Consider the following 15298-nt stretch of genomic DNA (forward strand, 5'->3'; position numbering starts at 1 on the left):
TTGTTAATTTTCATATTTTTCTTTAAAACAACAAAAGGTACAAAAAATATTAGGATATCAGTTTGCACACCTAGAAAAGTTCGGCAGAAAAAACTTTTTGCCCTTTCATGATATCTTGCTTCATTTGCGAGAAAAATTTGAAAATGACATTTTCAAGAAACAGTATCTTCCGGCCTCAAAAAATGTTTTAATCAATACGAAAATGATAGGAACCTTTCTTATATAAACAAAGAATTTTTTAATTTTTAAACAAAATTGAAAAGGAGGGCTTTTCCATAAAGTTTCCTTTATTTTTTTTCTTGGAATTTTGGAAACATCGAAGGAAGATTTTTTAAAAAGCCCATGTTTTTTATAGCCGGTAGAATATTTTTCCAGAAAACATAATTTTCTAGTTTTTCTCGTAAGCGATGTAAAATAGCACAAATAAACGACAAGAATTTCCTGTGGAACTTTTTAAGATGTGCAAACCTTTGTCTTAAGATATTTTTTCTTTCATTGTTTCTGAGAAAAATGGGAAAATGAAATTTTACAACAAAAAATTCTTCTGGTCAATAAATGTTTTAGCCTGCATAAAATTCATAGAGAACCTTCCTTCTTTGAAAGGCTGAATTTAACAAAACATTACCAAAAAATATAACTGGTTTTTTTTTGGGGGGGGGGATCTGCTTTTTATATTTTCAAACAAATCTCTACTATTTTATTGATTTTGATATTTCTTCAAGTTTTTTGACGAATTTCGGAAAAGGCAAATAAGACTCATAAATTCCGGAAAAAAGTTAGAATATTTGAATTAGTCATCTAATTTCGTCTAAAGAACGACATATTTCGTCGATGAGCAATTTGGGGACTTGAAGTCAATAAATAAATCAAATATCAAATAAAATTGGATTGAACTTGCTGTACCTTTTTTAATATAAATATTTTATCTCGAACTCTTGAAAGGCTTGCATTTAATTTTAATCTGAATTCAGATCGATTTATGTGTTTAATGCTCAAGCATTCTCTTAAGGTGAGGTAACAAGGACGTGGCAATACCAAAGTGAAATTTACAATCCACATGAGTTCAGGAGGTTATTGTCTCAATGCCATTTCATGGGCCATTAAAGTGCGTTGTGCAAATTCTCGGCACATAGATAATGGAATTTGTATCCCATTAGAAACTCAAACCCTCGCTCCATCAGAGAGGAAAAAAAAACTTTTTCAGAAGCAAATCTAATTTTAATTCAATGCTAAATAGGTATGTTTATATTTTTTGAATACACGTAACTTTGAACGATTAATTAATAAGGATTCTATTCAACAGTAGCAGATATTTTTGTAGAAGACCTTTCATCCTCAAAAATTTCAAAAGAAAGTAATTGGAAAGAAGGTATAAATTTGAATTGATTAATTTGTTAGTAATTTACTTTATGGCTTTAAAATATGGGACTTGGTGATCGGTATCAGAGATTCATTTGCTGATTGAAGCTGTGAACCTGAATGATTTATCGAATTGATAAAGCCATTGGAATTTTTCGTTGAGAAGAATAGAATTGTGTAATTTTCTTCTTTTTATAAATCATTCTATAGTATACAGCTATTTTTCCATATAACGGTCACTTTTGCTTTTTCGTCTTTGCGATTATTTATTAAATCTTTCAACAACAACAAATTTTACTAAAAAAATAAAATTGAGAATAATTTTAATAAATTGAGAATTAAATAAATGTCAATGTTAAATCTTTACAAATGAATATTTTCCAATTTTAAAACTTTGAAATGGAAATATTACAAACTGAAGAATTTTCCTTTGCAAGTATTAATAATTAAACTCCATATTCAAAACAAAAATTGATGAATTTTTAATTTCAAATATTTACAAATGACATCACATGTTAAATTTCTTCCATTCGGAGGACTTTAAATTTAAAAATCTTCACTGCTGACAAAATTTAAGGATTTTTGTTTATACATCTTTAAAATTGAAAAATTTTAAATTTAAACCTTCAAAATAATCACTATATTTGAATTGTACGAACCAAAAACTTTATCATACGCACTTTTATAAAATTGAGTCCATTATAAAATTTTTAATTCGTCATATTAGATTAGCCGCCTTGAACTTGGAAATTATGTTATTAAATTCGAACTCAGCGACCTCAAAAAAATTTATAATGTTCATTTTTAAGGAAAATGGATTACTAATGCAGATTCTAAAAAATGACAGTTAAGTTTTCCGAAAAATTGTTTTAAAAACAGAGACAAAAATTTTTTTGAGCTCAAATACTATCAACATTGATTTTTCTAGCACCAATAAATATTTTGGATGAAAAAATCATATATTTTAAAATAATGTTGCCAACAAAAAAGGTTCCCGTTAAAAGGGGAAGCATAAGGAAATTAATGTTTTAAAAAGGATCTACGAAGTATATATTTTCCAGATTAGTACCTAATTATTCTTCATATTTATTATATATCTCAATAAATTGCATGGGCCAATATTCTGACGAATAGGTGCATTTCAGAAATGAGAGCAAAGATAGGATAAGAAAAGGAGAACAACCTCTATCCTGTAATAAAGCATTTACATAATTACATATCCTTTGTCTTCAGTAAAATTCTAACTCAACCTTGCGAATAAGCAAACATCAAGAGTTATAAATATTTGCTCACATCCATCACGGTTTTCCAATAACTTATCAGAAAAGTATTTTATGTCGCAAATTTCTTGTTTGTTGGAAACCATAAGTTGTAGAGCCCTCCATTTCGAGATTTTTGAACGAAAATACATTCAACTCACGATGTAAGAACGGTTTCGGACATGGCTGGCAGTGGCCTTGATGCTAAATCGGGGAAATCTAAACGTAAACCAACAGGACAGCATAACCAATTTCTGTTGTATTTGGAATCATGACGCAACCTGATCCAACTAATGCGCTAAGAGTGCGGCCTTCAAGTTGTTTGTCGCGCAATTCTAAAAAAAATATCGTAAACTAGGAGTTCTTATATAGAGAGTTGAGTATATCAAGTTGTTTTCCAAATGTTGAAACATTTTCATTCTTTCTATATTTTAATGCATTATTATTGATAGTGATGTATCCGGCATGAACCGAAAACCTAAAAATGCGAGCCTGATCGAAAACCCGAACCGGCCAAAAAGTACAATTAAATTTTTTTCGAAAAGTACCTGAATATTTGGTAATTTATGGTAGGTTAGCAAAAGTTGTGGCTAAAGTTACCAGAAAATACCGACATTTTTCAAATTTTACTTTCGGGTTAGTCCAGGTTTATAAAATTGTTGCACATCCCTAATTATTAGATGTTTTACTTACAGGTATTTGCACTAAGGTGCCATTATTCAACTGTGGATACGAGTAAAGTGGAACAACAGGCACTGTTCCATTTTTCAAAAGAATTGGTCCCTGGATTGGGGTCACATGGGCATCACTAGGAATGACCGGGTTCTCGTCATCGTAGTATTCTTCAAATTCATCATCATCGTAATCGAGAACTGCATGGACTGACGTTTTTGCCCCAGGTCCCGTATAAGATCCACTATTCACTCTCGTGTACCTTGCAGGAGAACAACACAATGTGGTTATTCAAATGTATATTTAGAAAAGCGAATTATGTTACTTTTTATATTTATGTGAATTTAGAATCATGATTTAGCAACATTCTTAGTAAATTTAATTGAATTTGACTGAATCCGAATTAATTAAACTCAATTCAAGACCCTGAATTCAAAGTGTGTTTTGCTGTACTCAGGTATGGATTTCAATGGATTTCACTCAATTTAAATTGAATTTAAAGTAGATTATACAAAAAATAGCGAGTTCAACTAAATTATATCAAATAAAAATTCTATTTAATTTAATTGAAATTTACAGTCAAACCTCGTTTATTGCAAACCGCGTTTATTGCAATCCAAGATATTGGTCTATGGCGGAAGCGGAAATGTATTGTGAGACAACCTTCCGGATGCATGGACTGGTGGGGTCCCCTCTCGAGTTATAATAGACGAGATGTTTAGGTTTCAAAGGAGTTGCAATAAACGAAGTTCAACTGTAATTCTTTTTTTTTTAAAGTAAAAGTAAATTCAAAGTAACATGAACTAAACTTGAAGTCTTTTCAGTTAAAATTCAATTTGAATTCTAATACATTCATATCTAATTCGAAATAAATTCAACGTATGTAAACTCCAAGTGTATTCAATGTAATTCAAAGGGTGTTTTACTAAATTCATATTTAATTCGATTGAAATTAAAATTTAATCGAATGAAAATTCAAAGTGTATTCAATTAAATTCAAAGAGAATTCTACTGAACTTGAAGTCCATTCAGTTTAATTGAGATAATATTCTAATGAATTCAAGCATTATTTCAAATAAAATCGAAGTATATTCAATTGAATCTAAATAAATTCGATCTGTTTTAGAACTAATTTAAAGTGAATTCCACTGAACTTGAAGTCTTTTCAATTTAATTTATAGTGGATCAATCAATTCAATTTAAAGAAAATTCTACTGAAATAGAATTCTATTTAATTAAAATTCAAAGTAAGTTTTATTAAATTCAAATTTAATGCGAAATAAATAAGATGGAAATCCAAAGCTTAGTCAATTGAATTCACAGAGACTTTTACTCAACTCGAAGTCTATTCAATTTACTTCAAAGTTAGTTTTACTAATTGTAAATTCAAAATGAATTCCAGTAAACTCAGAGTTATTTAATTAAAATAAAAAGTGAATTGTGATAGATTTAAATTAAATTCGAAAAAACACGATGTAAATCCGAAATGCCTTTCATTGAATTTAAATTGTATTTAGTTGAATTAGAAATAAATTCTACTAAATTTTCAGTCTATTCAATTTACTTATTATAAATTCAAAGGGAATACTACTAAATTCAAATTCATTTTGAAATAAATACAATGTAAATCTAAAGCTTATTTAATTTCATTTAAAGTGAATTCTATCAAATTTAAAGTCTATTTAATTTAATTTGAAGTGTATTCTACTAAATTCAAAGTCTACTTGATTAGGATACAAGTTAAATTCTAATAATTTCATACATAATTCGATGTATATTGAAATTTCATCTGATGCAAATTCGAAGTGTATTCAACTGAATTCAAAGTGAATTCCACCAAATTCGAAGTCTATTTAATTAAAATATTCATTCAAAATGTATTTAATACGCAAGTCGAAATTTTAATTCGAAGTCCATTTAATTAAGTTCTACGTGAATTCTTCTAAATTCAAATTCTATTTGATTAGAATCTGATGCAAATTTAAAGTGTATTTATTTGAATTCAAAGTGAATAAATACAAAATTTGAAGTCTGTTAAATTTAATTCAGAGTTGATTTTACTACATTCAAACATAATTCAAAATAAATTTGAAGTGTATTTAATTTAACTCGAAGCGAATTCTACTCACTTCAAATTTCATTTTTAATTAATTCCACTCTGGACTCAAACTTTATTTTTTTAAATTCGAAATAAATTCCACGAAATTCGAAATGTACTTAATTGAAATTAAAATTGAATTCATCTAGATTCCATTTTTTTAATTCATGTAAATTTGAATTGCATTCAATTAAATCCAAATCACCCATAATCAATTTCATTTTTATGCACTGATATTCAGACTCTTTTTATAAATGAAATCTGCCTGTATTAAAAAAGGAATATACTGAAACTGCAAAGCGTAAATCAATACAAATAATAAAATAATAAGAGACAATTTATTAAGGAGATTTGAAGACAGCAGATTGATCAATACTTTCGTCCATGACTCTGAGGCGCCAGATAAAATTTGGAGGAGCTAAAGACCAGAGGCATTTTATTATTACCATAACTCTCTGTAGGTTCTGTACATTTTTAATATCGGGACATCGTACAAAACATTTATACCATCTATGATTAGCATAAATTAAAATTAAGAAATATTTCTTGTGACCCAGAGCCTGTCACTTTGCATAAAATAATAAATTTGCAAAATTCTTTTCAACGAAACTTGCAGGCATCGGTTAAAAAGAATATTAGAAAAAAAGGGCAAAAATATATATAATAAGAAAAACACAAAATGAAAAAAACACTAACTTTATCTTTTTTTCAAATCATCTGAATAATATTTTTTAATTGTGAGTCTGAAAGATTATTAAAACTTGACATTTAAATTATCGTGTTCAGAAATATAAAAAATGACATATATATAAATGCCAAACTTGTGGAATTTCCTTAAATTAATTCCATTTTTGCCTAACAGTATAGATAACTTTGATAAAAAAAAAAAACAGAATTCTTTCTTGCCTTATCGAGAAAAAATAACCGAAGTAGGGACTGAAATGTCGAAGAATTTTTAATAATTAACATCGAGGATAACCACAAGTAATTAGTTTAGACTCGTTCATTTTTGCTAAGTAATTGTAAAAGTTGAATAAAAAAATTAATTCCTGATACCGATATAATCGAATTTCTTGGAAATACTTCTGTGGCCATCGATCGGGCTACCAAATTAACCATGACTGTTCTGCAAAAAAGGTCAATTCTGTGGACGTCAAATAGAAAAAAATCTAAGAAGAAGTCCTCCTGTATACGGCCTCGAATTATTTAATAAACACACGCATTCCTGTTAGAAATCGTAACTTTGTTCGATCCGTAATCGAAACTGATAATTTTCCGGATAAATCCGGAACAAAATGAAAAAATTGACCATTTATTACTCTTTTTCTAAGGTCAAATTTATTTTTTATCTGCCTACCCTACTAAAAAAAAGCTGGAATGTAATTCGCGAAAAGCTCACACTTATTGTTATTGAATACCGACTTGGTTATATACTGAAGGTGGCTGTTTCGAGTTTCTTTTTTTTAATTTTCTGAAATTGTGTAAATTTCAATTTCCAAATGAGGAATTTTAATTCTAAAAATTTGATTGTTAAAGAAAAAATTGTAATTGTAAATCATTCTTTAATAATAAAGGCAACAATATTCTGTTTTTAACGTTTTAAAACAGATTAAAGGTTTATATTCATAACCCCTTGACCCCCTCAAGTATTTCAACTTGATAATAAAAATGATTTCTGAATGTTTCTATTAGTTAAAAATTATGAATAAAAGACCAGATTTTAAATTTAATTATATTGTAATATTTGGAAATATTTTTGTTCTCAACATTTTAACAATAGACTATAATTTGTAATTTTTTTTAAAGCATTCGAAGAGATGAACGAAATGAAATTATGGATAAAGACTTAGCATATCTTAGGTTACGAAATGTATAGACTATATAGGTATTTTATAGAACTATATATATTTTTTTCAATGGTAGAATTTAAAATTTTTAAGATCATTACATTTTTTCTTAAGATTGCAGAAAAATTTAAACTAATTCTTTTGTTTAAAAATCAATTTAAGGAAAATATTTATAAATATTTAATTAGATTTTAAACAAGAAAAAATATAAAAAGATTAAGAACGTATTTAGAATTTTTGAAAGGAAACAAAAATAATTTTATTTAAAGTAAAAATCAGTTTTTGAAGATTTCGATCAAACAATTTAGAAGCTTTTTAAGCTGAAAAAATGTAAAAAGTAATCTGGAAATTTCAAGGCTTGCAAAATTTTGTATAAATATTAGAAGAATTTCGGATCATTTCAAAAGATATATTTATATAACCCTGAAGCAAATGAACAAAAAAAATTTTTTAAAAAGTGATTAAAAATATTTATTTTGTATTAAAAATGATCTTTTTCTGCAAATTACAATATTTTTCTGTAATTTTTTTCTGCTTAGGGCTAAAAATTTTGTTAAATGAAATCCTTTCAGCGGGCGCGCCCTGTAATTTCGCTTGAGCGAGCGCTTGTAAATTTTACGTCATTCGGGTTTATCCAAGTTAACGAAAGAATTACAAAGTGTTTCCATGTGAAACAGCCACAACATTTTTTAACTGAAAACAGAAGCCCCGCTTAACATTCCTAAAACCCCAGGTTATAATCTAAACCTATCAATAATATTGAGCAACCTCTCAAATTCAACCCTCTCACTTTTAACGAAACAATTCCAAAGTGTGTCCATGTAAAACAGTCATAAAATTTTTTAATTGAAAATAGTCGCATAAGTCACCTTCAAAAGACTCTATGTTTTGTTCCCAAACGATCAATAATATTTGACAACCCCCTTAAATTCACCCCTATCACTTTTCACGAAACAATTCCAAAATGTCGTCATGTAAAACAGCCGTAACATTTTCAAATAAAAAATAGTCACAAGCGACACCTTTACAAAACCCCATACTATGCTTCCGACCCCACAATAATATTCCACAACCCCCAAAAACAACCCCTAATTAATTTAGCGTACTCGACCGCCATATTGGATCCGCCATTTTGTTTTCAAAATTCTTGAAATCGAACTCGTATTCAGTGACTCAAAAAAACTCCCGAGTAACATAATTTGGCCCACACGATATAAATATGGAAAAAATTAGATAAAATAGCACAGAATACGTAATATACTTACATATAAAGACGCGTATAACAAACAATTCTTTGCAAAATCGTCTGTCTAGAGTTCAGAAAGAGATTGATCTTGGAATAGGTGGAGGCTCAGCACATAATAATAAGTGGTACATGTAGGGGAGGGGTATTTAGGAAATTGTCGTAAATTTTACGACAGCGCGTCCGTTGGAAGGTAAGAACCCTGACGGATCGAAGGAACCGAATGGAGCCTCTACAAAGTACCCGTGAAGACCCCTTTGGGTCCCCATTCGGTTTCTTTTTTAAAAACTCGAAAAAAACAGCCAAATCAACTTTTAATTTGTTGAAATTCGGATTCTACGTTAAAATTCCCTATAGAAGGACATGGAATAATCGCAATAGTTTTTTTGCAACGCTAAAAAGTTTTAAAAAATATAAGACGTAACGCCTGTTGACTGCTACACCTCAAATGAATCGCCTGTAAGTAGCAGTCAACAGGCGTTATACGTCTTATATTTATTTAAACTATTTAGCAATGCAAAAAAAAACGATTGCGATTATTCCGTGACCTTCTATCGTGGAACTGCTCGGAGTGCAGCCGAGTGCATCCGAGTGGTCCCCTGAAATGCACCCCTGAAGGTGACCTCAAGCGCATCCATAATAGCTCACGTAGTATGTTGTGCGCGAAGTTTAAAAATAAAATTCTCTCTCACTTGCATCGCACCGTTGTTGTCTGAGGTTTCTACTGCGTGGCGCTAGCATCCAGACAAAATTCTTAAAGTTACCGACGAACGCTTATTAACTGCTACTAAAAGATGATGCACTTGAAGTCGCCTTCGGCTCATGTAAATGACAGGTATTTTATTTTTTAAAGTTTTTAACGCTGCAAGAAAAAGAATTGCTATTACTCCGTGGGTTTCTAATCCCAATTTTAGCGCAGAATCCGAATTTCAACAATTTAAAAGTTGATTTTGTTGTTTTTTTTCGAGTTTTTTAAAAAGGAACCGAATGGGGTCTTTAAGGGTACTTTGTAGACGCTCCATTCGGTTCCTTCGGTCCGCCAGGGAATTCATCTCTTTGGTTGAAAATGTAACCATTTTGTTGGGAATTTATCTTTTTTGTCAGGAAATTTGTTCTTCTTGATTGAAAATTTAACTTTTTGATTGAGATTTGAACTAATTACTTGAAATTACTCTTGGATTTAAATAACAACAATTACATTTTTTAAAAGAATTCATCTTTTTTGGTTGAAAGTTGAATTACTTTGTTGGAAGCTGAACTCCTTGGTTAAAATTTTTTTATATGAAATTTCATCATTTTTGTTGCGAGTTTAACTTATTTAGTAGAAAATTAATCTTCATGATACAAAATTGATGTATTTCATGCAAATGTTTGTTTCAAAAAATCGTGTTTTTGGAATGAAAATTCAACAATTTGTTTTCTTTCTGGAATAAAAACTTTTGTTAACAAAAAATTTAATTACTTTGTTGAACATTTGTCTTTTTGTTGTAAATATGCATTTTATTTTGTAGAAATTTCATGTTTATTTGGTTTCAAAATTAAATTGTCTGGTTAAAAGTTAGTTTTATTCGTTTGAAAATGAACTTTTTTGTTAAAGATTCAACTGTTTGGTTCAAAATTCGAATTTTCGGCTCGAAAATTCATCATTATGGTAGAGAAATCAACTATTTGATGAAAGGTTGAACTTGATTGTTGCAAATTAATTTTTTTACTCAATGGTTAATGACTTTAGTTTAAAATTCATCTCTTTTATTTCAAATTCAACGGTTTTGTTTAAAATTCATTTTGCTTGTAGTTACAAATACATTTTTTAAATAAATATTTTTTTAAAAGACAGTTTATCATTTTTAGTAGAAAATTCATATATTTAATTAAAAATTCATCTGTTTGGTAGAAAATTAATCCACTTGCTGTAAAATGTAATGATCTTGTTGATAATGCATGTAATTTGTTGAAAAATTGTATTTTTTGGTAAAATTTTTTGTTTTATTTTGTAAGAAAAGCAATATTTGGTTTAAAATTAATCCGTTCTAGTTGTTGATTCAAGTTTTTTGTTAAAAATTCTTCTTCATTGGTTAAATTTAATTGTCTTTTATTTTTCATTAGGATCTTTTTAAGTAGGCCCTGGCGAACCGAAGGAACTGAATGGAGCCTCTACAAAGTACCCGTAAAGACCCGATTGGGTCCCCATTCGGTTTCTTTCTTTTTAAACGTTAAGATTCCCGATAGAAGGTCACGAAATAATCGCAATAGTTTTTTTTTTGCAACGGTAAGAGTTTAAAAATATAAGACGTATAACGCCTGTTGACTGCTACACTTCAAACGCATCGCCTGTAAGTAGCAGCCAAAAGGCGTTATAGGTCTTCTATTTTTTTAAACTCTACCGATGCAAAAAAACGATTGGGATTATTCCGTGACCTTCTATATGGAATTTTAACGTAGAATCTGAATTTCAACAATTTAAAAGTTGATTTTTCTGTTTTTTCGAGTTTTTTAAACAGGAACCGAATGGGGTCTTTACGGGTACTTTGTAGAGGCTCCATTCGGTTCCTTCCGTCCGCCAGGGGAAATATAAACTATATACTGAAAATTTGAAGTACACTCTTCAAAATTAATGTTTTTGGTTAAAGATGCATAGTTATCGGTAAATATTCACCTCTTTGGTTGAAAAATTAAGCGAATTTGTTGAAAATTAACTATTTGATTGAAAATTTATATTTTCCGGCATGAGGAAAAAAACAAAATACCAACCTCAACACGAATAAAAAAGTGAAAGGGGCAAACCAAGATTTAGTACCCCGAAAATCTAAAGATAAATATGAGATGGCCTTCAAAAAACTTGACAGATGGAGAAAACAAAGCAGAAGAATATTTGGTCACAGTGATCATTATCAAAACCATTCACTTCATAGGACGTTCTCGAATCTTTTCGGTTAAGGGCTAACTGACGCTCACTTTCCTGGTGGCTCGACAGTCTCATATAACATGGTGATTCGGCATAAAATATCTTACATCACTCGTAGGGACACACACGTCTTCAAGTGGAATTCAATATTCGCACGAATTACCACAAAAACAACTCGTCCTGCGAATAATGACCTCTCCGTGTAAAGACGTGTCTAACCCTACTTGTGCCGTAATATACTTTTTTATTTAAATTATTACATTTTTCGTTGAAATCATCTCTTTTAGTTAAAAACTTAATTCACCAAAAAGATGTTGTCCACAAAAAGTAAATGTGATAAGGAGGCTGAGAGGAATAAAAACTTACAAACCCTAAAAGGAGGGTATGTGGTTTAAAATTTTAGAAAACAACTTTACGTAATTTATGACAGGTCCCTAATATCTGACAATTATTTCAAAAAATACTTGAATTAGAGAAACTGTGAGTTTTTCTTTGGATAGTTAATTCAATTGTTAATATATGACTCTTTTCTCCGAAAACTGGAATGGTTTTTTTTTTAAAAGTTTGTTTGTCATTGTCGTTTCTAATCTCCCTTTGAGCCATTGTTTAAATTAAGGTTGGAGTATAAAAATTTGGTAAAAGATTGAATAAGATTGATTCTTTTATTTTGTAATCCTTACACTTTGTATTAAATTGATCCATAAAAACGCAATGCATTCAATTGGGTTTAACTAAAATGGAACGAGTTTACAGATTATTTGGTGAACGCAAGTTCATTTATGATATGCAGGTGAGTGTTGAAAATATAAAAAAGGAGTGGTTCTGTTCAGTTGAGGTCACAAGCATCAAGAAGCTACCTGTTGCCGCATCGCCAAGGTCTTGAAAGAGGAGTCTCAACACTCACATTATCACCGTTCAATGAATGGGTCAATGTTCTATCGACGCAGCTGTAAACCTTCCGCATTTAAAACATAAAAAGATAGTTAGATTTTATTTAAGGAGATTTGTACAAATGTGGCATAGAAAAATTCTATGAAATCCTCAAATTTAAGTGAAATGATCTCATTTTTTTACGATTATTTTATGATAGTTCTAAAATTTTTACTTCTTACTTCAGAAAAAATGTTTTCATTTTTGTTGTCAAATTAATAACAAAAAAGATTAGTTGGAATTTGGCATCACTTTAAAATTTAGTTTAAAGTTTGATGAACTTGTTCGATGATTCGCATTCAATTGACATAGATTATTGAAATTCACATCGGATATCAAACAAAGTGAAATAATTAGGATAGCTTTTTCAGGGATAAGTACTTTACTTCAATTATCATTGAATTTAACAAGAAATTAAAAAATAAGCTCTAATATTTATAGAAAATGAATTTTAGTTTTAAAAGGACTATTCTTTGTGGAAAATGCACGGAGAAACTCTTGATCGTAAAATTTGGCATTATAATATTGATATTTACAAAAGTTCGATGGTAATCTAGGATATAGCCGAGAAAATAGTATTATTCCCGCAGCCATAGGAAGTAATACATTTTCCATTTCATTTATTAATATACTAAAAACCTAATAATTGCCCTTTATAGTTAGAAAAATTCATATTTTTGATATCAGATTGAAGTTGAAAAAAGTGATATACACAAATTAAATGATTAAACCGTAGTTGCAATAACTAGAATTTAAAATAAAATAAGTTGCAAAATAGGTAAGAAAAATTACCATTTTCAATCGGAAGCTTCAATGAAAGAAAAAAGAATCGAATGTATTGTTTCGCGATTCAGTGCCACATGACGTCATCACACGAACCGCAGTTCATGAAGATGATAAAATTCCTAAACCTTATAGTTTATTTTATCACAGGGAAATATCTACGTTCTGCTGTCCCGGAGACCCGTGTTCAATTCCCGCCAGGACTGATATCTTCTAACAAGGATTTTTCTCTTTCAGCTTAGAATGAAATATAAGTATCTAATTGTATGTTTAATGTATAAAATGTATAGTGCGTGAAGTAAATGCGATTTTATTTTTATTTTTCTCTTTCGAGCGTAGAAGTTTTTCCTATTTTCTATGGGGAAAATTAGAAATGCGTAGAATGAACATAGAGTGTTTTTACTATTGTGTTCTGTAAATTTCACAGTCTGTCTTAGGGATTATAGTAAGTTTCTTTTGGTACAAGTGCAATTATTTAATCATTTATTTTATATCTCACACAATAGTAATTCTTGCAATAGTGACTCTATATCCTGGCTTGCTATTGTCGTATTGTAAAATAAATATTATATATCATCAAATTTTATAACTGAAAGTTTCTCCCTGTGTAGTTGCTTGGTTAAATATGCATAGTTGTAAATTGATGATTCAACGGTTTGATTTGGGTTTCAAGTGCTTTGTTCTAATGATAACTCTTTAATAATTCATAAAGCGAATTAGGGCAAAACATTTTGAATTTTTTTCCGTATGAAATCATGTGAAACCAGATGTAACTTTCATTTTCTTTTTTTTAGCTAATCTGATGAAGGCTGGTGCCCTTCTCACACCAACCATGACTCTTTCGGTTCTAGTTCTATCCCTATGCTCCCCTTCCATTGACCCCAGTTTGGCGAGACCGATTTTATAACTGGACTCTTCATCTTACGAAGACTGGCTAATTACTTTGGACATGATTTTGACTCATAAGATACATTTGTTGCATCAAGTTAGTAGTTAGGCGTACACATTAAGTTACAAATAATAAAAACAATAGAGTAGCCCTGGATTGGATTTGAAACTGTAGTTGACGAAAGGCATGCATCGGGCAAAGGTACAAATAAACTTTCAGGCACTGAATGGAGACTGGGTGTTTTGAATTATGAGAAAATGTGCGTGGAAGGAAGCTATGTATTTTATGTGCACGTAAAAAAAGAAAAAAGAGATGCGATATAAGAGTGATAAAAATGGGAAGTTAAAGGACGGACTCGAACTATTGTCAGGAGTAGGTAGTGGATCACATGGTACTCAACAGGTCGGTCTGATTATGAATGTGATAGCAAGACAGCATGTCAAGAAGCATGGATTTGTATCTCTCAGATTATTATGGGTTAGAAAGAGAGTGGGAATCAAAAGATTATTTATCACAGCGTGCTACGCCTCAGATAATGGGGAAAGGAGTGTAGTAAAAGACGTCTCCTGTACACTTTAAATGATACTATAGGTACTTGCGACGAAGAAAAAGAATCATTCTACTACTCTCTAATTTTTTCATGTAGTCCGGTCAGTTTGAGCGTTAATATTTCAAAGAAAAAAAATAATGCACCGAAATAATGCACGTCGAGAACATAGGTCAACTTTGAGAAGCTCCTGTATCGTCAAATTTGCCTAGAAAATTTCGATTTTTTTTTATTTATTCTTTAAAGCCTTAACAACTTCTATCTTTTTCAAAAATTAAATATTTTCATAAGTGTGGCTATAAAGTAGTTTCCAAGAAAAAAAATTATCTTCAATACTATTGCACCTACCGCAACGAGCCAAAGCTCTTAATGTTTGCAACAAGATAAGAATTAACACCATATAAATAGATTGCATAAAAACTATGCTTAATAGAAATAATAAATATTTTAAGTCCCGGTGTATTTTAACTAAAATACAATAGCTCCTTTCTGTAAGCGATAGTGCCGCCTCTCTTGTTTGCCACTCAGCGGGGTTTTGAAAGCAGGGTCGTATCTACTCTGGGTGCACTCTAAGTGCACATGTTATCAACAATAATAATTTGTAGGGCTATTCATTTCTTGCAAAGTTTTCTAAATATATAATACTCAGCATGGTTTAGCTTGACAGTGCAGCAGCAATTTAACAGGTACTCTTTTCGAAATTTACCTGCTGCTTTTTATGAACATTCACAGTTTTTAACGACGAAACTTAGAAATTTGATCATGA

The 15298-nt window shown here is 30.0% G+C and overlaps 1 protein-coding gene across 1 annotated transcript in view; it reads right to left on the reverse strand.

Annotated features, from left to right (window-relative positions):
- The window catches only part of LOC117181375 (protein spaetzle 3), a 78466-nt gene that overhangs the window by 39426 nt on the left and 23742 nt on the right, over nucleotides 1-15298 (reverse strand). The window contains exon 4 of the mRNA XM_033373968.1: nucleotides 3312-3552. Coding sequence (XP_033229859.1) covers nucleotides 3312-3552 — 241 coding nt within the window. The remainder of the gene's footprint in view (nucleotides 1-3311; nucleotides 3553-15298) is intronic.

Source organism: Belonocnema kinseyi, chromosome 10 (assembly GCF_010883055.1).
Source record: "Belonocnema kinseyi isolate 2016_QV_RU_SX_M_011 chromosome 10, B_treatae_v1, whole genome shotgun sequence".
Taxonomy (NCBI): domain Eukaryota; kingdom Metazoa; phylum Arthropoda; class Insecta; order Hymenoptera; family Cynipidae; genus Belonocnema; species Belonocnema kinseyi.